General features: G+C 40.0%; 1 protein-coding gene across 2 annotated transcripts in view; it reads left to right on the top strand.

The window, feature by feature from the left end:
• The window catches only part of DYM (dymeclin), a 210,015-nt gene that overhangs the window by 83,385 nt on the left and 102,947 nt on the right, over positions 1-23,683 (top strand). For both annotated transcript variants that reach the window (XM_059492245.1, XM_059492246.1), the window contains exons 11-13: positions 3,964-4,089; positions 11,481-11,594; positions 12,843-12,937. In XM_059492245.1, the coding sequence (XP_059348228.1) occupies positions 3,964-4,089; positions 11,481-11,594; positions 12,843-12,937 (335 nt within the window). The remainder of the gene's footprint in view (positions 1-3,963; positions 4,090-11,480; positions 11,595-12,842; positions 12,938-23,683) is intronic.

Below are 23,683 nucleotides of genomic sequence, written 5' to 3'. Positions count from 1 at the left end.
AAATGATCTTTGAATGGGGGTGAAGGACTTTTTAGAGGCATGTGGTGTAAATCAGTGGCCTCTTTGTGCAGAGGCAGTTGGATGAATGGTGTATAAGCTACATAGGTGCTGTGTGAGAGATCACGTCCACAGGCAGCTCAGAGTTCATTCTAAACTTTAGGGGGTTTTGCAGGTTCTTCCTGTTTCACTGCACTCAGTGCATCCCATATGTTGTGTTTTCCCCTGTTTCAATTTTTCTCCCTTTCTGTGCCCAGGAAGCATCACCAGAAGGTGCTCTGTAACATTTCATAAGGATTTTTTGAAATGTGTCTCTGCTCTTTTTCAACTTTAGTGTAACTTGTAAGTTAAAGTTTGTTTTTCTTAGCTGGTATAACAGATACTGTCTCAGCTCACTTCCTCATTTGTATGATTCTCCCTCTGCCAGTTACAGCTAAATACCTTCACCCTCTGTTGGACTTCATGTTTTATTGTTAATAAAGAACCTTTTTTTGCTTTTAATATAATTCTGCTTGGCAAAATGATTAGGATCTTTATGTGTCCTTCTTTACTTCATTTTTTAAAATAACTGAATAAATATCTGATGTTAGAGAAGTTTACATCTAGTATTGGGCATTCCTTTTGAAAGTGCTTGCAGGGATCCTCCAGAAAGTGGTGGGACAGATGAAATAGAGGGCAGCTAGCACATTTTTTGATAAGCATAGCATTCTGGTCTGTGGATGGGAGTCTGTCAAGCCTTCTGTTTGAAAGAGCAATGAGCACCAGTATTGCAAGTAAATATACCAGTTAGATTTCTGCGTGTAAGAAATGAGCCATTTGATGTGTTTTCTTTGGCTGCTGAATGGAGATTTTGTTGCTGTTCAACATCATTGGAATGAAATAACATACATGGTGATGTATTTATATCAGCTGATGCTACAGCAATATTTTTTCCTGTAGTATAAATTTGTCTTAAGCAGGTTGTTGCTTGTATTTTGTTGAGTACTAAAGACAATCTATTTTTAAACTTTACTGGGAAAACCAACCTTGGACTGGATATAGCACCTGCAATTTTCAGTCTTTGTTTTTACCTGCACTTGTTTTGGGGATTAAAAGTAACTTTTTAATGGTGGCTGTTTCTTGCCACCATTAAAAGCTGCTCCTGAGGAGGAGAGTTAGTAGTGATACAGTAGAGGTGGTGTGATGGCTGTGAGAAAAGGGTCAGCAATACAAAAGAAGTCGTGGCTCTCTTCTCAATATAAGGTTGGATAAAACCATTACGTAAGAAGATAGGTATAAAAGTTTTAATGTATGCATGCAGCACACAAGTATAGAAATGTATTTTGGTTGAAAGTCTAGATAAATTTTAATATAATTAAAATATTAACTGAGAGGATTCTTCTCTTTTGGAGGAATCTGTCTCTTCCAGAATCCTGCTGGACTCCTTCCAGGCATCTCTCAGATTCTTTGAATTCTTTTAGAGACCTGAGACCCAGGTTTCAGACCCAGACTTCTTCAAGGAAACTACCTAAAAGTCTTCCTCTTTTGAAGAAAACTGTCTCATCCAGGTTCCACCCAAGACTCCTCTTCCCCAGAGTATTTAAAATTTTTAATTTTCATATGATTAGAATTTTAATTGAATCTTTATTGTAACTTTTTAATAGAAGTGGTTGCTTGTTAAGTTGTTTTTGTTTTGAGAACAGTAATACTTGTCCTAAAGATGTGTGTGCACTTCAGCAATCAGTATACAAAGGAAGAAGTGTTGTGAGGAGGAAGGATTATGAAAAGTGTACAAATTGATTCTGGTTCCATCCAGAAATGGCACATAGGAGAGAATTAGGTTGCTATATGCCTCCCTGAGTTTTGTCCAGTGTGTAGATGGCACAGAGACTGAAAGAGGAGTGGAAAGGGAAATGTGGCCAAAGGAGTGGAGGTTTTGGAAGCAGCAGAGGTTTTTTTGGGGCAGGAGGACTGATTGCCATGGTCTGGAGTGCCAGACTACTCTTCAGTAGCAAGTGTGGAGCTTTAGTCACAGCACTTTGACATATTGGCTTGTAGGGGAATGGCTGCAATGTCTCGGTATCATGTATTTTTAAATGTAGTTTGTAGCCACACACTTGTAGGACTTGGAGCACTTGAGAACATGAATGGACTTTTTCAGTTACAATTAGTATTAATATGTGTAGACAGAGGGGATATTTTGAGCTATTCTGAAGGAGTATGTTTTGCCAGAGTGGTTTGTATGGTTTGACACAACCAGACTGAGTCACAATTATCTTTAAAGGTCCCTTCCAACTCAAACCATCCTGTGCTTCCATCTGGGATCTGTCTGGAAAACTAAGTTGTTCCAATGGTTACCTTCAGCAAGGCTTTTGTTGTTCTCACTGCAAAGTTGTAAATGCAATTCTTCATTAGTTTTATGTTGCTTCCAGCTCTATCCAGCTTATTTTAATAACTCTTGGACCTGGAAATGACAGAGCTTTTACAGTGCAAAGCTACATGCAAGTGTTGGAGATGGAAACAATTTGAATGGTGGACCAACACATGATGTTTGTCTCTCTCTCTCCCCATCCAACAAAAAGGGCAATTTTTTTGTCTATGTGCTAATTAGAAGTTCTAGGAAAACCTTGTCTTTACTCAAGACTGATATTCAGAAAACACAAAGATGATACTCTAGTTTCCAGTGGGGAGAGAGGTTTCTGAAAGATCCTTTGAAACGGCAAGGGAAGGATGTTTGCAACATGTAATTTTAAAAAAATATTTTATTTTAATATTGATTTGATATTAATAAAGATGTTACTGTAAGCATATTCTCCTTAGCTTCTGTTGTCATCTTCTCTTGACCTTGACCAAAGCATGTGTCAAAAGGTTTTGTGGCCTGCAGTATTCAGAGCAATCTCATTTCATTCTAATAAAAACTGCTTTAGTATGTCCCAACTGCTTCGAGGATGGTTAACTGTAACAGAACATTTTGGTAACTTCAGAGCCTTGTGAAGCACTTGGTGTCCTGGCTGCTCACCAGAATAGGTTTCACATGATTCATCCAGCTGCCTTTGGCCTGTTTTGAAAAACAGCAAATTTTTAGGTGTCTAGAAGCTTCTTGGAACTGAGGGCTTTCTCCAGTTCCTTTTTCCAGGGCTTTTTTTGTGATTTCGGCCTATTTCTGCAGCCCAGGGAAGCCACGTTGTACTGAGCCAGTAGAAAGCTAATTTTCATTTGGTAGAGAGACAATGTTTGCATCTGGATTAACTTTAGACTAGCATTCAGGTATGCTTGCTGTTGCAATGAAATCTCATTTTCATTATTATTGCAAGGCTTTGGCTTAAGCTGTTCATCCTGGTGGAAATGTTGCAAGACCTTGGGCTGAACTCTAATCATAATGATCAGTCAGTTCTCTTTGGCTGCATATTATCTAAAATTGGAAAAACAGGCCTCTTCTAGTCTTAACCAAACCCAAACTGGGTTTTTTTTCCTGGTATTGTCTTTACACACCAAAATGGAGTTTACTTTCATGTCTCAAAATGCCTCTGTTCACCTCAGCTTTGATGTGCTTGGCTAGGTTTGATGAGGAAAGGCTTTTCAGAAGAGGCTTGTGGTAGCACAGATGGGTAGACACAACTGTTTTCCTGCTTGGACTGGTGAAAATCTTGTTTAACAATTCTCTTCTCCCTGTAGTGGAGAGAGGAGGACTGAAGCGTTTGGAGGTTATGGTAACTGCTATGGCTGGGAATCTCATTTATTAGGGATTGAAATTCCATTTCTGACCACAAGAAAACACTTGTTTAGGCTCTCTTGTGAGACAGAATGAAGCAGATGGAAGGTGTTTGGACACTGTATGTCGCTGCTCAGGGGCAGTTGTTTCCAGAGGGAGGAGTTGGTAAGAATTGTCAAGGGCAGGGCAATACATGGGATCTTTAGAGCCTCCTCTGTTTAGTGTCTGAGGTATTTGAAGACTAAACTGATACACCCATTTTTCCTTCCCTAAAGGTTCTGCCAATTCTTGAAATCCTGTATCACGTTGAAGAAAGGAATTCACACCATGTTTACATGGCCCTTATCATTTTGCTGATCCTCACAGAGGATGATGGCTTCAACCGATCCATTCATGAAGTGGTGAGTTGCTGTTTTGGTAAATAATCCTTCGGCTCTAAAAATAATCTGAATATTTACTTCTAAGAAGATACATGGGCAAATCTGTTCCCTCAGCAGAGGCTGTATGAGTTCATCCAAATTTGATGGCATACACATCTTTCTTTTGTAAGAAGAAGGAACCTGAAGACTGCTTTCAAAACTTTTTCCAAGTGAAATGAACAAACACACTCCCTCCTGTAGAGAAACTGCTGCAAATATCTCTTTCTCTGTCTTTTTTGGTGTTCCCTGTTACAAATTAGCCTAGTAATAGCTGGGCAGGCTGCCTCAAAGGTGCTGAATGTTTGCCATGGAAGTGGAGGGCCTAGAAGAGGAAAAAAAACAGGAAACCTTTTTTATTTTTTATTTCTCTTGAAAAACTTAGCTTAACTAGTGTGATGCAGCCTTTAGCTGGAGTTGTATTTTCCATACTAAATGTTACTTCCTTACTTGGCACTTCTTTTTCTGTCTCTCTGTTACATTAATTTCTATTTTATGTTGTCAATATAGCAGGAGCCAAATTTTTACTAGCTTTGATGGACCTTGACCATCTGTGCAGGAGAATACCTTGGACAATTATGTCCTAGTTTCCCAGCTTCTACAGCTATGATACTACATGAGATATTTGCACTGATTTAATTTAATTTTTTGACTGAGACACAGAAATTGTCTTTTGGGGAAATTATTATCTTTGTGAATTATTTGTGAAATTATTGAAATGCAAAGTGCTGAAAGCAAGTTTCAAGGTTCCTAAACAGAAATTTCTCCCAGGTGAATTTCCAGACTTACAGTATTTTTTCTCTGAAATTCCATATTGTTTAGTACAGCTTGTGTGTAGAAAGCAGGAAGAGATGATTTTAATGCAGTTTCCTGGGAATACTTTTTTGGAAGCAGCTTTTAGGAGCACCTATAGTAACCATACAGATGACTGGAATATTTTCTTGAAACTTTTTCCTGCCTTCAACTTTGTGTGCCTTGAACCTGTACACGTGCACCAGAGGTGTATGTGTGATGTGTATTTTTAGGCTCTGTGTCACAGAGACATTTATCCTCTCTCATAAACTGGGTTTGTGTAGAGTTGGAATTCAGCAGGCAAGGTGTTATTCCTGCCTCAGTCTCTTCCCCTCTCACTCTTTGTTCATTTTAGAGGCTTTACACAATACACAAATTCAATAAGTCTTTCAATAAATTCCTTACTGGATGAGTAAAAGTGGAAGTTTTCCCTAAAATTCCTTAATGAGAATCCAGCTGTGGAATGAAAACATAAATCAAGTTTTCTTGTCTGGTTTATCCTGCCTCTCAGCTCACCCTGCCAACAGAATTGTAGTGTTTGCTTGCAATGTGGATATTGGTTTACTACTTGTATCTTAATAAAAACACAAACCCCACCTTGTTCCTTTAACCCTGCACTGATCTTTTTTTCAGTCGTGATTTTGCTTCTGCCATTTTCTTCACAGTTTTTTTTTATTTGACTTCAGATGTTCAATAACTGCTTCTTTCCTCTGTGGTTGTGTTTTCCTGCCCCGTGGTGCCTGGTTCCATTTGTTAATAGCGCTGTGAGTCCAGAGTTTTGCTGGATTTGGTTCTTAGGTGGATAATGAGAGGTGGCTGAGAGGTGCTGCAGGCCTGTGTATGTGAGCTTCTCCTACACATTCCTACAGATCCAAAGGAGGGAAATAAGTGTAAGGGGGAAAAAAAGTTTCAAAGTCATACTTACAAATGCATTCTCCTCACCCATGTCTTTGAATTAATTAAATTGATGTTTTCAGGTATGAATGAGCAAGTTACTGCTCAAAAACTCTATGAAATTAGTCTCATACTTGCTTAGATATCCACATCTCCTAAAGCCTAAGAGGGTATTATAGGTCATAAATGGTATTATAGGTTATAAATGGTAGGAGTCAGAAAATCTGTGTAGGCTTTTCTGTAAAATGTAAGCATCTAGCATCAGTTTCATAAACCTCATTCATGGAAGTACATACCAGATTTTAGCAGTTACAGCAGAACTTTTTTATTCCCTCCATCACCTGGGTAAAAGATGAAGAAAAAAGAATGTGCTGTATTTTAGATCAACCTGTTTTTCTCTCTGCTGTGTATGCTGTGTACTGTTCTTATAAGAGCCATGACTGTGCAGTTCATTTATAGGCTATTTTCCTTTGTGGCATTCAACCCACATTTATTTATTGATTTTTAGGATTAATTTTAGTGAGCAAAGTTTTATAAATCTGGTGATTATACCAACTGGTAAGGAGCTCAGGAAACCACAGAAACTCTTTTTGACTGCTGTAGGATGCTGAAGCATTTTTTATTTAAATGGATGTGGTCTTAACTGCCTGGAAAATATGATCCAAATCATAGGTCCTGTCCCTGCAATTGGTTTAATGCAGTGGGGTCACTGTAACCACACAGAACTCAATTTCTTTCACTAATAATAACAATAATTATAATAGCAGAGTAAACAAGTAAATGTAAGAATTCCCCAGAGGGACAAGTATTGGTGATCTTCTGTCTCTGATTTATGAAATTCTAAATAAAATTACATCATACATCAAAATAATATCATAAGGTATTTTAATAACATCATAAGGTATTTTATGTAGCAGTAACCTTATTGTGCTACTGTAGCACTTTATGCTGTAGTAAATGGTGATACACTGTAAATCACGATTTAACTGTGTTTATTTTTAGTGTGTCAGAAAATATCTCATGAGTAAAGTTGTGGGAAACTGAGAATCTCACTGCTTGGTGTATGTAAAACTGAGCTCCTGCTCTTTGCATCTTTGCAGTTTGTGCTCCCTAAATTGGAACTATGCAAGAGCCTGGTATTCAAAAGAATAATCAATCATCAAAACATTTTAATTTATTTTAAAATTATTCTTGCAATACCACCTCAGGGAGTAAGCCTTTTCTTTCTTTACCTTTTTAAGTGTTAACTTGCAAACCAATGAGATTGGTCAGTGGAGGCACTGGTTCCCGGTAAAGGATTTTGAAATTTAAGGTATTTTCATGCTTCATGCCTCTAAAACCCAGAATGGATGGTGGTGGTTGCTGCTGTTGTTTTTGAAATAGCCATTTCAGCTCAGGTTGCTTTCCCCAGTGTAGAGGAGAGCTAACAGGTTCTGGTATGTAACTTTGTAACTGTGGATTAATATGTATTTTTTAAGAGTATATTTCAAGGACTAGTTATCTCAGTAACTACCTTTTTTTTCCCCAGGCTGATATTTTCAGAGTTTCAAGGAAGGTTTCACTGAAGGTTTCTGGGGTGAGACTGGAGCATTAACATGCCTTTGTCCATGCTTTCAGCTGACAACGTGTTACTTAATGAGCCCTGGTAACTTCATGTTTTGCATTAGGAATCTGAAATTTGGCAGGTGGCCTTTGTGCCAGGGCTCTGCTGCTGATAATATGACTAAATGTGACCAAATTATCAGTCTCTGGGCACAGGGAGCAGTCTGTTTCCATCTGCGCAGCAGGGACGCAGCCGGAGGTGGCCTGACGTCTGTGGAAACTGAATATTCTCATTTTGCTGCTCCCAGAGCCATCTGGGCTGTGTGCATCCTCCTGTGCCCAGGGATCACGTTATCAGCTGAGATAGGCAGGGACGAGCTGCAGCTTGTGCAAGTGCAGCTCCCAGCTCCCGTGGGACAGGACTGTGCTCCCAGGGACATTTCTGCTGCTGCTTGGCAGGGCTTGAAACCACACAGAACCCTTTGGCTTGGAAAAGCCCTGCAAGGCCATTGAGTCCAAGCATTCCCCCAGCACTGCCAAGGCCACCAATGACTCAAGTCCCCAAATGCCACCTCTACGTCTTGAGGAAAATGTGTGAGAATGGGAGCCCTGATGTGACAGCAGTTGGGAGAAATTTGAAACAGGCTGGGACTGGCTGTGCATGGAACATGGGATGAGTGCAGTAGAGGAGAGGGACAAGAGTTAAACAAGAAGTAGGTAAGATTTTGGGATGCTGAGAAGAGAGGTGAATAAAGAGGCAGGATAGGAGCGGTGACAAAAAGCTGAGGAAGGTGAAGTCAGGCTTCTTTTTGATGAGAGACTGGGATGGGCAGGGTAGGACAAAGGAGAGTAGCTTCACCCTGACAGAAGACAGGATTAGATGGGATATTGGGAGGGAATTGCTGTCTGGGAGAGTGGGCAGGCCCTGGCCCAAGGTGCCCAGAGCAGCTGTGGCTGCCCCTGGATCCCTGGAAGTGTTCAAGGCCAGGTTGGACAGGGCTTGGAGCAGCCTGGGATAGTGGAAGGTGGGTTGAGCTGTAAAGTCCTTTCTAACACAAACCATTCCATGGTTCTGTGATGATAAGGTGTGGGTAGGGGGAGTGGAAGCAGGTAAAAGAAAGAGCTGAGAAGGAATGGGGTCTGGGAGGGCGAGGAGGCAGGAATAAGCTACAGGGAGGGACAACAGGAAGGGTGATGGCTTCTATATACAACAGAGATCCATGGTGGATGAGAACGATGTGTCTGGAGATCTTTGAGGGCCCAAGGTACTACTTGAGACTACTTAACTTGTCCCAGTCCCCTTCCTCTTATCCCATTGGGACACCATGGGGGAGAGAGCGCACGATGGAATCTGCTCTCAGTTCCAGCATAGAGTGAATCATGAACTTCCACTTTGGTTGGTGAAGTGCAGGGATGTGCCCCACAAAATAGCAACAAACAGGGTGGGAGGAAGCATAAGGATTATTTATTTGTGGGAGGAGGTTGCTTTGCTATTTCACTGATAAATCAGAGACTAGAAAAATTAACTTACTAGAAATTTAATAAGTTAAGTTGATGGTTTTTTGGCCAGAATAAGTGTATTTTGTCTAAGAGGGAAAAAAACCCCAAACCTAAACTCTTGGGTATCATTTCAGAGCAGATTGAGTGAAATTAGTTATTCAATAATCATCAGGAAATACATCCCTTTATGTACTATTGGTTTGAATTTACATTGTGTATCATGTCAAAACAAATAGTACTTTATACTACCCATTGCTGTATTTTTTAAAAGGTCTGTTACATTTTCAATAAGCATTTAAAAGTCAGGAAATTAAATGTGCAACCACAGCTTATCCCTGCTATATTTATGTATTACTGAGAGTAACCATTATTTAATGATCATATACTGTATTCTTCATATAACAATATGTTTTTCGTTTGGAAGGTTTCAATGCTGAGCTTCAGATATTTGAGCTTGAGATACTTGCTTGAGATACTTGTCAAAGTGGTTAATTTATTTCTTTATATAAAATCTTCTCTTGAGAACAGGTATATTCACATAGTCATAAATAAGCTGTTATTAAGAAATTTAATTAAGGCAACCAGGATGGATGTCTACACTTACGTTAGCATTTTGCATTTGTGAGGTAACCCATGAACTTGCTGTATCTTACCATATGTTTATTCTTAGCAGCCTTGGGATGATCAAGTTCTCCACTAGCAGAATATCTTCTTGCAGTTCGTACGTGCGAGTCATTAATTACTTACACTAGCAGCTTTTAGAATTTTCAGCTGCCTTTTTTTGTGAAAATATTTTGCTTTGTCTTTCAGGCATTTCCTGTTAATCATCAATGTTGTTCATCCCAACTAGTTGTCCTTGTTTACTGAAACTCCTTGGATGACTTGTTTTCATTTATACCATGATCACTTTGTTTTAAAATAATATTAGTAACTTGCTATAACCAGAAATTATATTGGTTTCCGCATCCACTCATTGCCTGCTATTTGTGGAAAACTTTCTTGTAGTGATTTCATGTTTCCTATTTGTTCCTCAGCCTTGACCATTCTCTCCTTAAATACCTCTCAAGTCTTTCTGTTTTCCCCTTATTCTGGTTTTTTGATCCTTTTAGCAAAAGGTGTTTCCTACACCTCAGCCTGTACCTGGGGATGTTTTGTCACCCTTGCCATAAAATAGTGTTTTCCCCATCTGTAGGTTACAGTCACTGGCTTCATTTTAGCTTCCTTGTGGGAAATAGGAAGGTGCTGACAAAGATCCAGGTACTGGGCAGCATGTGAAAAAGGAGATGCTTTTAAAAAAAAATTTTAAATTTATTTCAAAGATCTCAATTTTTATTTTGTCTCTTCATATATAATAAAAAATATTTTTATATCTCAAACTTTAGGCTTACCAATAAACATGAATCATAGTAAGAATGCTGTTTCAAATGTCTCTTGTACTGTGAAAGAGCTTCCAGAGGTACAGACTCACAGAATGGTTTGGCTTGGAAGAGACCTTAAAGTTCATCTCGGGGTTCCACCCCCTGCCATGGGCAGGGACACCTTCCTCTATCCCAAGGTGCTCCAAGCCCCATCCAGCCTGGCCTGGGGCACTGCCAGGGATCCAGGGGCAGCCACAGCTGCTCTGGGCACCCTGGGCCAGGGCCTGCCCACCCTCCCAGCCAGCAATTCCTAATTCCCAATGTGCCAAAATCTGTCCCTGCCCTCTGGCAGTGGGAGCCATTGCCTGGGTGCTGTCTCTCCAATCCCTCTGCAGCTCTCCTGCAGTCTCTCTTCTCTCTCTCAAGTTACACAGGGCAATAGCTTTGTGTGCAGTAGTCCTTGTTAAACATATTTATGTTTTGACCGGGAATAACCCTGAATTTATAGAGGATCTTTTCCATGTTTTTAGGACAGTTCCTGTTGAGTCATTTTTACCAGTCCTTCAAGGCAGGGTGTTGGGTACATGTGTTTCCTCCATGTAGGTTGGCTGGCTACAAGGAAAGAGTGGATTGATTCTCCTTCTGCAGTAAACTTGGAAATGGTGATTAACTTCACCCACCCTGATAGTGGAGGGCAGTGAAAAACATGAAGATCTTAATCTAGCTGATGACTTTCTCATAGTCTTAGGGGAAGAGACTTCATAATTTTCAAGGGAAATGCTTCAGTGTGAAGCCAACACACTGTTGATCTGCCCCCGACATTCAGTGTGTGTGCTCTTGCCCATCAGTCAGAGCTCCTGTGTGCTGCCTCTTGCCCAGCCAGTGATGAGGGAAAATGGCAAGGCTTTGGCAGAATTATTCAGGTGTCTTGGGTGTAAATGGAGACTTCATAAAGTGTCAAGGGTAAAGATGAGTATATAAGTGTGGTGGCACAGGGCATAGAAATTAACAAATGCCAAATGTAATCATCTTTCTACACTTGCTATATTTCCATATGACTTAAAGTTGATGAGATCTACTAGGTGATAATGCTGCAGAGGTCTGACTTTTTTTTGTTGTTGTTGTTAATTTTGTTCTAATCATGCTTTGTAGTACAAAAATTAAGTAACATTTGAGACTGGAAACAAGTTTTCGTGTCTTAAGGAATTTGAGACTCCAGACAGTTTCCTATCTTCTTATTCAGACCTAGGTGCTGAAGAGCCTTTTTGTTTTAATTTTTTCTCTTTGCAGATACTGAAAAACATTACTTGGTATGCTGAGCGTGTCCTAACAGAGATCTCACTTGGGAGTCTTCTGATACTGGTTGTGATAAGAACCATCCAGTTCAACATGACACGGACAAGGGTAAGAGTTGTGTTGAGCACTTGTGAATTCCTAACCTCAGCAGCTTGAATTCAATTTCAAACAGGGGGCGGGATTTTGTTAATTCTATTGCATCCAGTTGTCATCTGGTTTTGCAGAAAGGAAGAAAATAGATCAGCTGTGTTAACTAAGTGTTTGTGAACTTGAAACACAATTTCTGTGTTGTCTTCCAGTTCATTGAGAATGGTTCTCTAAAGACCTTCATTCAGGCATCAAGCCCATCTTCAGTTGAGAAGAAAGAGTTCTTTAGTTTCAGGAGAAGTGATTCCTTATAGGCTGTTTATCTCTCTGAATGACTTAAAAGTAGGAATTTCAGGTCTATTTATTGTTAGTTTTTTAGGAAGTGTGTCAGGGACTAGGCCTGAAGACCTCTTTGAGCTCTGGCAAAGCAAAACTGCTTTAATTTCAGAGCCTTATAGCCTAGATTGATTTTGTGCATTTTTCAATGCACAATAGGTTTTTTATCTTTTTTGCAAATGCAAACATAGTATCATGCATTTCTGAATATTTTCAACAATCCAAGGCGCAGAATTTATTACACAAAGCCTTTAATACATTTTAACTGCAAAAATTAAGGATGTTACTTAAATGATAAAAAGAATTGGAAGGAATAATAACAAATTTGGCATATATTTGGAATATTTAGAATCTGTTTTGTTATTTAAATTAATATTTTAGACTTGAATAGGGAAATAAATCCCCTTTGGATTGGATAAGCAGACAAGTTTCATTCTGTGAGAACCCTTGACTTTGAAAGGGCATCAGATAAATGCTTATCTGGCCAAATGGTTTCAGGGATGCTGAAATGGGGACCAGTGCTCTGAAGTAAGGTATGATTGTCCCTTACTTCAAAGTTGTGAAGTAGAAAGTTTTAGGATAAGACTACAAAAGGGACAGAGAGAAAGGTAAAGAGGAAGAAAATGTCTGTGTGTATATGTTACAGGTGTGGTGCAACTGTAAATGAACATTGAAAGACAAATGCAAACATACCTATACATATATGTATGTATACACTCTGAAATTTGTATGGAATCACTCTTTTATAAGCCTGATATTTTAAGAAAGCATGTTCAAACCTCACCGAGTATATACGCTTTGCATTTCTTCCCGTACTTTAAAAACAACATACATTACTCAGTCTTTTGAATTACTCCTGCCAGAGGTGTCAATGCATATCCAACCAACAGTTTGATGTGTTGGTTTTTTTATCTTTCCTCTTCTTTCTAACAGGACAAATACCTTCACACAAATTGTCTGGCAGCCTTAGCAAATATGTCGGCACAGTTCCGCTCGCTTCATCAGTATGCTGCTCAGAGGATCATCAGGTAAATATAAAAACCCTGCTGGAAAAATCATCTCTGCTGAAACTCTGGAGTAGAGAAGCTTGAATTTTGTATGCCTTAGTAATACAGAAACATTAATTTTATATGCCTTTGTAGATACCTATGAACTAAACAGCAGAAATGATAACTGAGTCACTAAATAATCCCAGAATAAGTCTTAATAGCTCTATATTTGAACCTGCTCTGAATGGACAGTAAAAATACTAGTTTCTCTGAGAAACTTCTGCTTTTTCATCCTCTTAACAGAACAGCTCAATATCTGCCTTCAAAACAGAAGGTTTTCAGGGGTTTATTTTAATTGCAAATTCAGTCATGTATTCAGTTATTATAAAAATTCACTGAGTGGTGGTTCTCAAGTGCTACACAACATGGATTCTCTATTTATTTTTTCCTGCATATTTGGCAAAAGGTCTATTTTTAAAATCAGACATAATTAAATGATCATTTTGTGACAATACCCTGCAAATATGGGCAATAAAGCCTAAATCTATGTTTTCCAAATGATTAAGTTTATTATCCTGTATAGTAGTCAATAGTCAGTATCTGCTCTGGTTGTAAAACAAGGCCAGAACTTTGAAGAAGCAGATATTGAAGTTGGTCCTTCTTATTGTGTTTCTGTGCTGCAGAGCACATTGTAAAGGCAGGTAACCCTGTGCCAGGCATCCCTCTCATCTTGGCAGCTAGCCCTGCTCCACGCTCCAAGGGAAACTAGGAAGGTCCTTTTTTATGTGATCTGGAATAAATTGTTACAGGGCTTGTCAGGTACAGACTGCGTGCCAAAAATAATAATTGTGTACCTGTACACTTTGTCAAGGACTGGGTTAACATGACATACAGCTTGTTCTTAAGGATTTAATTCTCTCCAAGACACTTCTCCTTTGAAAATGGTTGGTGGTATAAGGAGGACAGGTTACCAATGAATGCATTGTGTTGGTGCCTTTCACCTGCCTTACACTTGCCCTCTTTTCATACCCTTGGCAGAAGTAAAGAGGGTTCAGAGTTTGAAATGGAGCTCTTTTCCCATTATTTGCCACAGACATTGTCTTAAATATTTGCTGTGCTCATTTCTCAAATCATAGACTTGAAGTCTGAATTTTCCAAGCCTTTTAAATGTTCTGAAATCAGAGATCCTGGTGTGGTGTGAGATACAATTCTCTGACTCTCAAAAACTTGGTCTGGTTCTTACTGTGATACTTCATTTGCCACTTCAGAGCTTGGTCCTAGAATCCTGGGTTCTGATTTTGTTCTGTTTTATTCTATGGCTGTTTCTGCAGCCCAAAGTGAGATGTGTCCTTCTGAGTATATTAGGGGCAGGAAGCAGTTACTTGCTAGTCTCAAGACCCAAGAATTTCACTTTCACTCATTTCATACAGCTTTTTATTAGGATCCTCTAATGTTTGAGAGCCTTATTCCTAATGTCTCTCAATCTGAATAGTTACAACATAACTTTAACAATGCTGCTTGATTTTTAGCTGTGATATTCTTATTGGAAGCAGACAAGACTTGTTCTGCTGCTTGACGCTGATGAATGCAGAAAGAAGGCAAGGGGGTGAATGGCAGAAAACAGGGAAGGGAGATTCTGTCAGAGTGGAAGATCATTGAGTCCAGCTGTTGTAGTTCCCATCCCTGGAGGTGTTTAGAAGCCATGAGGCACTTGGGGACATTGGTGGTGGCCTTGGGCCGTGCTGGGGGAATGGTTGGACTCAATGGTCATCAAGAGCTTTTCCAACCTAAATGGTTCTATAGTTCTATTCTGTGATTCTGTAAATTAGTCTGAGATCTCAGTGCATTTGGAGAATTGTAGACATGTTAGTCTGGTAGGACAGCAGAGAGAAGGATGCTGGCTATCCCAGCCATTGGGTGCTGGCAGAGTTGGAGCTGTATTGTTCTGCCTGGAAGTAATGTAAGGGTTAGTAGAGAAAATGGTCATCCTCATCAGCTGACAAGCAAACCAAAGGCAATAAGATCTCTATTATGTATACTATGACATTCTTAAATAGTCCAAAGGCATTCCTTGCTGTTGGTTTTAAGCTTCTGTCTTATTGTAGCCGGGCACTCATATTATTATAAGTGGAAATTGTAATGAAGGAGGTGACTTTAGATTTGAAACAGAACCAGCAAAAACAAGAGGAGTATTAGGGAAAGAGGATCTTATTCTGGAATTAGAAAACTGTACATCTGGACAGTAGGGAAAAATGACCACCAAGGCTGGAATTTAATTTGTCGCTGTGATCATGATTGCTTGTAAATCAAAAGACATGACTTTAAAAATGTATTAAAATCTGTTGTAAAGTGTCCTGTGGGAGTAGGACATGAGCAGGCTGGAAGGAAGAGCCAGTTCCAGGAGCAGCCTGTCTCCTGTTAGACTTTACTGCATTTTCTTCTCAGAAACTTTACAGCCTTGGGCTCCTTGGCAGGTTTAATCACGATGGAGGGGGTATTTTGAGCTGATTTCCTCTCAAAATACACTAGATTTGCTATGAAGTTTCAGTTACCAAGAAAAGCAGTAAAAATACATGTACTTCTTAAGGGGCTAGTATTTAAATCATATATGGTTCTTCCTTTTTCTGCCTTAAGAAGTCTGTTATCCACAATTAGTAAATTTTGCCAGCAGTGATGGACCCAGCTTTGTTTCATGATGACAAAGCAGAATATATATATGTTTATGCTCCTATTCCGCTTCACCGTCAGAGTACAAGCATCTTAATCAGAAAGCGTTTTCTGTGAAGGAAAAACAAAATAGTATTTATATAACATGAAGTATTTCAGGGTATAGGTTTCTAAATTAAGTAGCTCTGAAACACTTAAAATCTGCTTAGCAATACAACTGAATAGACAGTAAAAATTTAAACCTCACCAGATGCTCTAATGACTCCTTCCTTAATGTGAGAATTAATTCCATTTCCACACAGGCTTTTTCCTAATCCTATTCTGAGCGGAGACAGCCAATTGTTTTTAATTCTGAAGACTATTTTCTGTGAAAGAATGAGCTGGGAATATTCATGTTGTGCACTTAAGAGCTCAGTAAAATACAACTTCATAATGTTGGGTAATTTGTATCACGTTTCAGCAAAGCATGAAAATTGTCTGATTTGTATAAATCTATCACAAGCAGCTGCTGGAAGTTAAAAATAGAAGTAATAGATGTTTCCTAGTAAGATCTAGGGTTCTCTTAGTGTTGGATGTCCTCTGTTGTAGATTGCCCTGACTTTGAAATCCTTGCCTTCTCTGATCCCTGTATGGGCCATTCACTGAGGAGTTGGACTCTTAAGGTCCTTGTGGGTCCCTTCTAGCTCAGAATATTTTGAGATTCTCTATGCACTGCTACCATGGGTTTGTATTTAATTACTCAGAGCTTTTTTATCAGCAGATTGCTGAGGGTGGTACTGCACTGCACTGTGGAGTGCTGCTGTCTATAGTATCTTAAAGTTATATTTAAATGTACCTGCATAGTAGAGCGAGTATTCAGTTTGTCACTCAGCACTGCAAGTCAGTTTGCGTTGATTCCTTTAACCTATTTGGCAACAGGTTTCATTCATGATATCTGGCTTTTCTGCAGCTTGCCTGACTGCTGTAGTATATGTAACACTTGGAGGGTCTTCCGCAAATCAGCTGTGTTCTGGCATCTCCTCTCCATGTCATTCTAATAAAATTAGTGACAAGAAAAGGGCTGATCACTTCAGGCAAATGCTTTTCCTGCAGCTTCATGCTTTGGAATGTTTCTGTTTCCTAAGCAGGCATATGCCACTAGAGGTTGCCATGCACCTCACTAATTAGACGTGGACTTTTAACATCAAATGATTTCATGGGGTTAGAAACACCATCCAGTTTTCCATTTGTTCTACATGACCACCACAGCTGCTCATGTGCAGGGCTATGTGAGACATGAAGAATTCTGTTGTTGCACTTGTGTTGATTTCTTTAGTAGTGACAGAGGTTTCAGTGAGATTCAGGGAATGACATGAGGAAAGAGGTTTGTGTAAATTCTCCTGATGCTGGTAGGAGTCAAATGGTGTGTGCTTTAAGGGGCACAGATCAGAGACATGTGTAACTTGTGCATGTTGTGGGATGCAGTAGGTTGTGCTTGAGTGTCATCACAGCCCTGCTGTACCTGCTTGGAGAGCAAAGTTGGAAGCCTGTGTACCAGCTGTAAACATTGTTTATTTCTTTTTTAAAATAAGTTGTGAGGGATGTCCTTAAACATCAATGCTTGTAAAGTCTGACTGCATTGCTGTAGTTCCTCAAATCCGAGAGGAGGATGAAGCCCTGAATGCCCTTTTTACTCTTCAGTAAAAAAAAAGTCTTCATCTTTTTGTAGGGTTGATTGTGTTTCTTAAGCTACTGTGAAAATTGCTACCCTTGATGATACATACTGGTGTATTTGAGAAGTTTCAGCTCCCCAACCAAACCATTTATTTGCTTTATGGTTTTCTATGTTAGTAATTTAATTTCTTTGGTATGGTTTCCTCTTACAGAAGTCTGATGGGATTTTCCTGAACAAAAATGTTTATGACTGTTGTTTAGGAAAAAGAGTACAGGATGTTACTTTAAACAGTGCTTTTAAAGCCCTGTTTATGCTGAACTGAAAATTGTCTTTAAGCTGTAATGTGTGAGTTTCTAGAGGAACAATGAATTGCTACTGCAGCTTATTTCATACGATCCCAGAATAGTTTCAGTGGGAATGGACCCTAAAGCCTATCTCATTCCACCTTCCATTCCATGGACAGGGACACCTTCCACTAGACTGGGTTGCTCGAAACCCTGTCCAATGTTTTCCTTAAAGTAACTGTAAATAAAATTTTTCCTCGTATCTAATACAACCCTGCCCTCTGGCCGTGGGAGCCATTGCCTGGGTGCTGTCCCTGCCTGCCTTGTCCCCAGGGGCTGTGCAGCTCTCCTGGAGCCCCTGGAGGCCCTGGCAGGGGCTCTGAGGTGTCCCTGGAGCTTCTCTGGTGCAGCTGAACAGCCCCAGCTGTGCCAGGCTGGCTCCAGAGCAGAGGGGCTCCAGCCCTGGCAGCAGCTCCGTGGCCTCCTCTGCACTGGCTGCAGCAGCTCCAGCTCCTTGTGCTGCTGGAGCCAGGGCTGGGGCAGCTCTGCAGGTGGGCTCTCACCTGAGCCCAGGGGCACAGGGGCAGGATCCCCCTGCCCTGCTGCCCACGCTGGGGATCAGCCCAGGGCAGGGGGTTCAGGCTGGGGCAGGCCCAGCTCTCACCCACAGCTCCCCCAGCTCCTTCTCCTAGGGCTGCTCTTCATCCATTCTTTGCTCAGAAAAATTTGTGTGAATCACTGTGTTTCAACAAAGAAAAAAAATACTTATAGAGGAGCAAGACCTGTGTGATCTGACCCATGTATTAGAGGCCACATTGAACTGAAACATCTGAAATTGTTAGTGTGTGAGTGTGATGAAATTAAATTTTGCCAATTGCTTAATATCATTTAGTAGTGCCAATAATGAGATGTAATTGCTGGCTCAAAATTCTCTAGGCTGCTCACATAGGAAGATAAACAAATTTGTCTCCCACACAACTTTAGACTCTGAGCTTTCTGGTTTTCCTGTCTTTTTTTCTTTGATGTCCACAGTGCTTTTGGGAAGCTCTTTAGCAGAGAGCTTCCTCTACAATTGGAGAATAGTAATGGGATAGTTGGAGCAGAGAACTACTGAGATGGAGTTCATAAAATCAAAGGTGCATCTGAAGGGGAAAAACTTGGAACCATAATCCAGGTTGCTGCATTAATGCTTCAAACTTGTGTGTTTTCTAATTTTATTCTCATTTGGAAATGTGGGTATAGAACAGAAGTGTTTTTTCTCATACAGGAGTTGTGATTTTCAAATTATAAGATTTGAGCTAAGTTGGCATTTTAGACTTCAACTGAGATATCTAAATTGAGCAAATAGAATTAGGTGAATAGAGTATGCAGTAATTTTATTAAGCTCGTAGTTCTGGCATCTTTCTTACAGCAGAGAAATGAATGGGTTAAATTAGAGCAGTTTTTCAGATTAAAAACTTCCTAGAATTGTTCCAGATTTGTGAGTTGAAGTCCTTTGACACTAGGAAACCTTATTTTGAAAGGCTCTTTAATTCCAGGAATGTCAGCTTTCAGTAATCAAAAAGCAAGATAATGCTAGTAAGATGTTCAGTGACTGATTTATAACCTATACATTTATTAACACGCAACATGAAAGCTGATTCCACCCTCCTCCATTCCTTCTCCGTTGGTACTGTTGGAGCGTGGGGTTTATGTTGCTTAGAGCTGCACAGCTCTGGGGATGGTTTGAAACACACAGATTTGTATCACACCATGGACACCAGGAGCCTGGGCTTGGCTAGGCTGTAATGGTACTGTAGGAATGATCAGTAGGCAACGGTTTTACAACCTGGGTTCAAATCTTCATCTCTTAATTGGGCCATTACATTAAATCTCAGTTTACTGATCTCTTAATCATACCAGGGAAGTGTTCACAATGGCAGCCCCTAGAGAAAAGAGGCTGCTCCTGCTCCCATGGCAGCAGACATTGAGAGACTTCACAGGTTAAATTATAACATAATAAACGATGAAGCTGCTTGGAATTAGTGCCCTGTGGCCAGAGCTTTTAAACACTGAACCCTCTAAACATCAGCTTTGTACTGCTCAATGGTGAACTCTCTGAGCATCAGCTTTCCCATTCTTTTTTTAATCAAAAGAATAGAAGAAAGGAAGGAATTGAGGGTAATGAACAGTTTCACTAAAGCAGTGAAATCTGCCTCTGCAAATAACGTGAGGGGAATAGTCAAAAATCCCTGGTTTCTGATAGTGAAACTCAAGTACCTCCAGTCTGAGCTGTTCAAGAATAAAAGATAACTTTTGTCTTCTTTTGAATCACATATAAGTTGTGCTAGAAAGAAATTATTTCAATGATAGTTATCACAATAGTATGACTATTTGCTAAATTTTCTAAATGTGATTTTTAACCTCAGGCTTATGTTAATTTCACTGTCAGTGCAGGAAGCCCCACAGCCCTACTCTCCAATTCCATGCTTTAGGGGAACCTGCTGATAAAAAAGGTGGCTTTTAGTAATTGCTATCCCTGATTATTTCCATGCAGACCTCATATCACTGACGTGAACAGGCAAAGAGCATTTCTGTGAATATAGCTTCAGGTTTATCTGCAACTTAACCAGCTTGTTTAATTTTCTGTGTTTGCTTTAAAGCAGTAGCTGATGACCTGTTCATCCCAACAAACTTAGGTTGCCATTCTGTACTTGGACTGGTGAATTTGTTACTTTAAAAAATCTGTATTGATTTTTCTCTACATTCTTCACCTGGGTGGTATTTACCATGTGCTGTAAGATACGGGTTCTGGCAATAAATTCTCTTCAGAATGGAAGACTGCAGAACCGACTGGTTGTTTGCCTCAGAAATAAGAATTAAAATCCTCAAAGACAATTTAGTGCTTCTTAACTTTGAAATAGTTTGTAACATTCTTCTCAGAAAAGAAAGCATTTATTGTCTAGCCTGGATATAAAATGGCTTCTCTCTGCCAGAGGGCAGGGTTACATGGTATATTAGGAAGAAATTCCTGGGTGTGAGGGTGTGGAGGCCCTGGCACAGGGTGCCCAGAGAAGCTGTGGTTCCTCCTGGGTCCCTGGAAGCATCCAAGGCCAGGCTGAATAAGGCTTTAAGCAGCATGGGACAGAGGAAGGTGTCCCTGCTTATGGTAGGAGGATAGAATGACATGATCTTGAAAATTTCTTACAACACAAGGCATTCTATGTTTCTGTGATAAAATTATACTCTGTTTATGGGAAACTGCTTTATAATGAGAATTTTTTTGACCCCTGTGTAGTGCGGCAAAAGTGGTAATCTCATTTTTATTAAGCATTCCACGGAGAGTGAAAACTTACGTCTTCTCAGAAAAAGGGCCTTCATGATATTCTCATGCTCAGGCTGTGTTTGAAAGAGGACACTGTGGAAATGGCACATCAGGCAACTTCAGGCCCCTGAACAACTTTAATTTGCTTTTCACCTGTGGGCTGCCAGTAGCCAAGGTTGTGTGTGCAGTAGGATACCTGGAGACACTGTTTGAGTCACCTGGGGCAACCTTGGGCAGCTTTTTCTTCTCTTCCTTGAGCAATCCACAGGCATGGGCTCCCTACTATGTGTGGAGTGTTTTTTATACCCCTCATTCTCTGCTCTGTCACTGTTACTCCTCAAACCCAGAGAGGGTCTTGAATCCCTGGGGTGCCTTTTATTGGGAGACAGAAGCGATTTATAAAGATCTCAATAGTGTTAAATAAAAGAAACATATGCTGGTCTTATTAGTAGCTTGTTGACCTAGATTAGCTGTGGGGAAGCTTATAAGCTGATCAGCCATTCCAAAATTGGGAGGTGTCATTGCAATTAGTGGGAAAGGCTGTGACAAAAGGGAAGACAACAATTGTTCTGACAAGGGAAAAGAGAATATTGGTAGCAAATGGGCTCTTGCTGGCATGACTTAGGGATGTAAATAGAATGAGTTACTTTTTAAGAGGAAAGAAGCATCCTTTGTTACTAAGAATTGGGTGTATTTGTGGTCAAATGTACTAAAATGCTGCTTTAGCTATGTCAACAGCAAGAGCAGTACCCCATGTGTGCTTGCCTGTTTTTGCCTGTGTGTAACATATGGAGGTGAGGTTTTAGGCTGATATCAGCTGTTTCCAACATGGAAATATCATTGAACTTGGTTTAAGCCTGGTTGAACCTGCTGGGGATTCTGAGTGGGCATCTGATGGGACAGTAATACCCTCGTCCCCCATCTGGCACAAGCAGTTGAGTGCCCCACATGCCGTTGGAAGTGTTTGCAGCCCAGGACCCCCAGCTCACGGGTCATAGAGGCTCCCCAGATGGGCAGATTGGATCAGTGTGGGCCATGGAGGCGTACTGGGGGAGCAGTTGCCTCTGTGTCGGGGTTTTTTCACATGGACCCGAGCAGTTAAACTATTTTATCTTCTGCTCTGAACTTAATGGCCACAGGACTCCTTTAAAATGACAGTTTGATTGCTGATTTGGCTTAAAAAGATATTTAGTATCAAAATGTGCACCACTCTGAAAGCTCAACTTTGTACAAGGTAGTTTGCTCTTTCATGGACCACTGTTTGTATCTCTGCTGACTTATAGGCAACAACCAGCAGGATAATCCTGTCATTTTTGGGGGGCAAGGCACTACTACAACTCATTTTTCTTCCACCATCCCAGAAAGTCGTGTGATATTTCAGAGTCTTACAGACTGCATTGCACTGCCTGGATGCATTGCACTGCAGGATGTATGATTCAAATCAGCATAGAACTGAGGTGTGTTGAAGCCTTTCAGGGCACCCAGAGCATCACATGTGTCACACAGAGCTGGAGTTAGGAGGGAGAAGGCCCCATTGTGACATCTTTAATTATTATGAATGGCCCTTTCATCGTTACTGTGCCACATAAGCTCTTTGGAAACAGTATAACTTGATAGAGTGTTCAAATTGGGGAATTAAACTTTTCTGTTTTGGTGTAACCTTTGAAACTGTTGATCTTGTGAATATCTTCTGATAGAGAAGAAGAAATATCTGAGGAAACCGTAGAGAAAAAACTATTTTTCTAATAGACTTCCAGTGTTTTACAGATGAATTTACAGAGTAGACTGGGGTTGTTGTGAGTTGTGTCACTTAAGCTTTCTGCATGTTTAATGCTACAGGAAGCAAAAATGAGAAATCAAGTAGGATTATTCCACTCCTGCTAATGCAATTTTGATTTCTTTTAGCTGGAAAAAAATTTAAGGCCACTGAAGTATTTGCTGGGTTGTGTCCCATTGTATTATTTGGGATTTGGATATCTAATAGGGGGTTCTAGAATGGTTGAATCAGAAGGGACCTGAGAGATATCAAGATGTGATCTTTATAGATTTTGTGTTATTAAAAAAAAAACTGTTTTAAACCAATAAGTTGTTCCACATAAGATTTTTCTGAGATTAAAAAAACCAAGGGAATTCTTTTAGAAACTATTATTTGCCATTCTAGTAGAATCCTAGAAACTGCAGTCTTGTCTTCTCAGTTTGTTTTGAATGGAACATATTTATGGGACATGTTCCTTAACAGAAACAGAGGTGACTCAAGATAATGACTTGCTTGAACCTGTAATTTATCCTCAGTTGCAGGGTATTTGGCTCATTAGTGCTTTATTCTGATACAACATGTACTCTTTCCTGTTTAGAAATTTTCCCTTTACAAAAAACTGTGCACTGTGATCTGAAGAAATGAATAATGAACTTTTAAGGATTTATCTGACAAACTAAAATGGTTGTAAGTAAACATTAGTATGGAACAAAAATGTACCCAAAAATACAGCATTAATTATATTTTTTTTCCTTGTCAGGCTGCTGCTTATTTCACGTTTTAACTGATGTCATTATATACGTCTAGTATTTTTCCAGCTCTGCACTGCAGTGAACTAATGTCCCTCTCCACTTGTGTGAAGTCAGGATAGGTATGAGTGGCTGCAGGGAGGGAAGCAGGGCTTTGTAATACCCAACTGACCTGTGTCAGTGCCCTCCAAATGCCTCCCTCCTTTCCACCACACATGGAAATTTTCAGTTCTTTCAGATCCCACACTTCAGTGGGGATTTTCAAATAGGCTTTCTAATGGATTTTGGGAATAGAAAATAACAATCTATGAAATTTCTGAGTCTCTGAAGCACTCAAATGGAGGTATTTCCTACCACTGTGTATTTTCACT

This window comes from Ammospiza nelsoni, chromosome Z, assembly GCF_027579445.1.
Source record: "Ammospiza nelsoni isolate bAmmNel1 chromosome Z, bAmmNel1.pri, whole genome shotgun sequence".
NCBI lineage: Eukaryota > Metazoa > Chordata > Aves > Passeriformes > Passerellidae > Ammospiza > Ammospiza nelsoni.
Note: the sequence above shows the minus strand (reverse complement) of the source record. Positions and strands in the feature narration are given on the sequence as shown.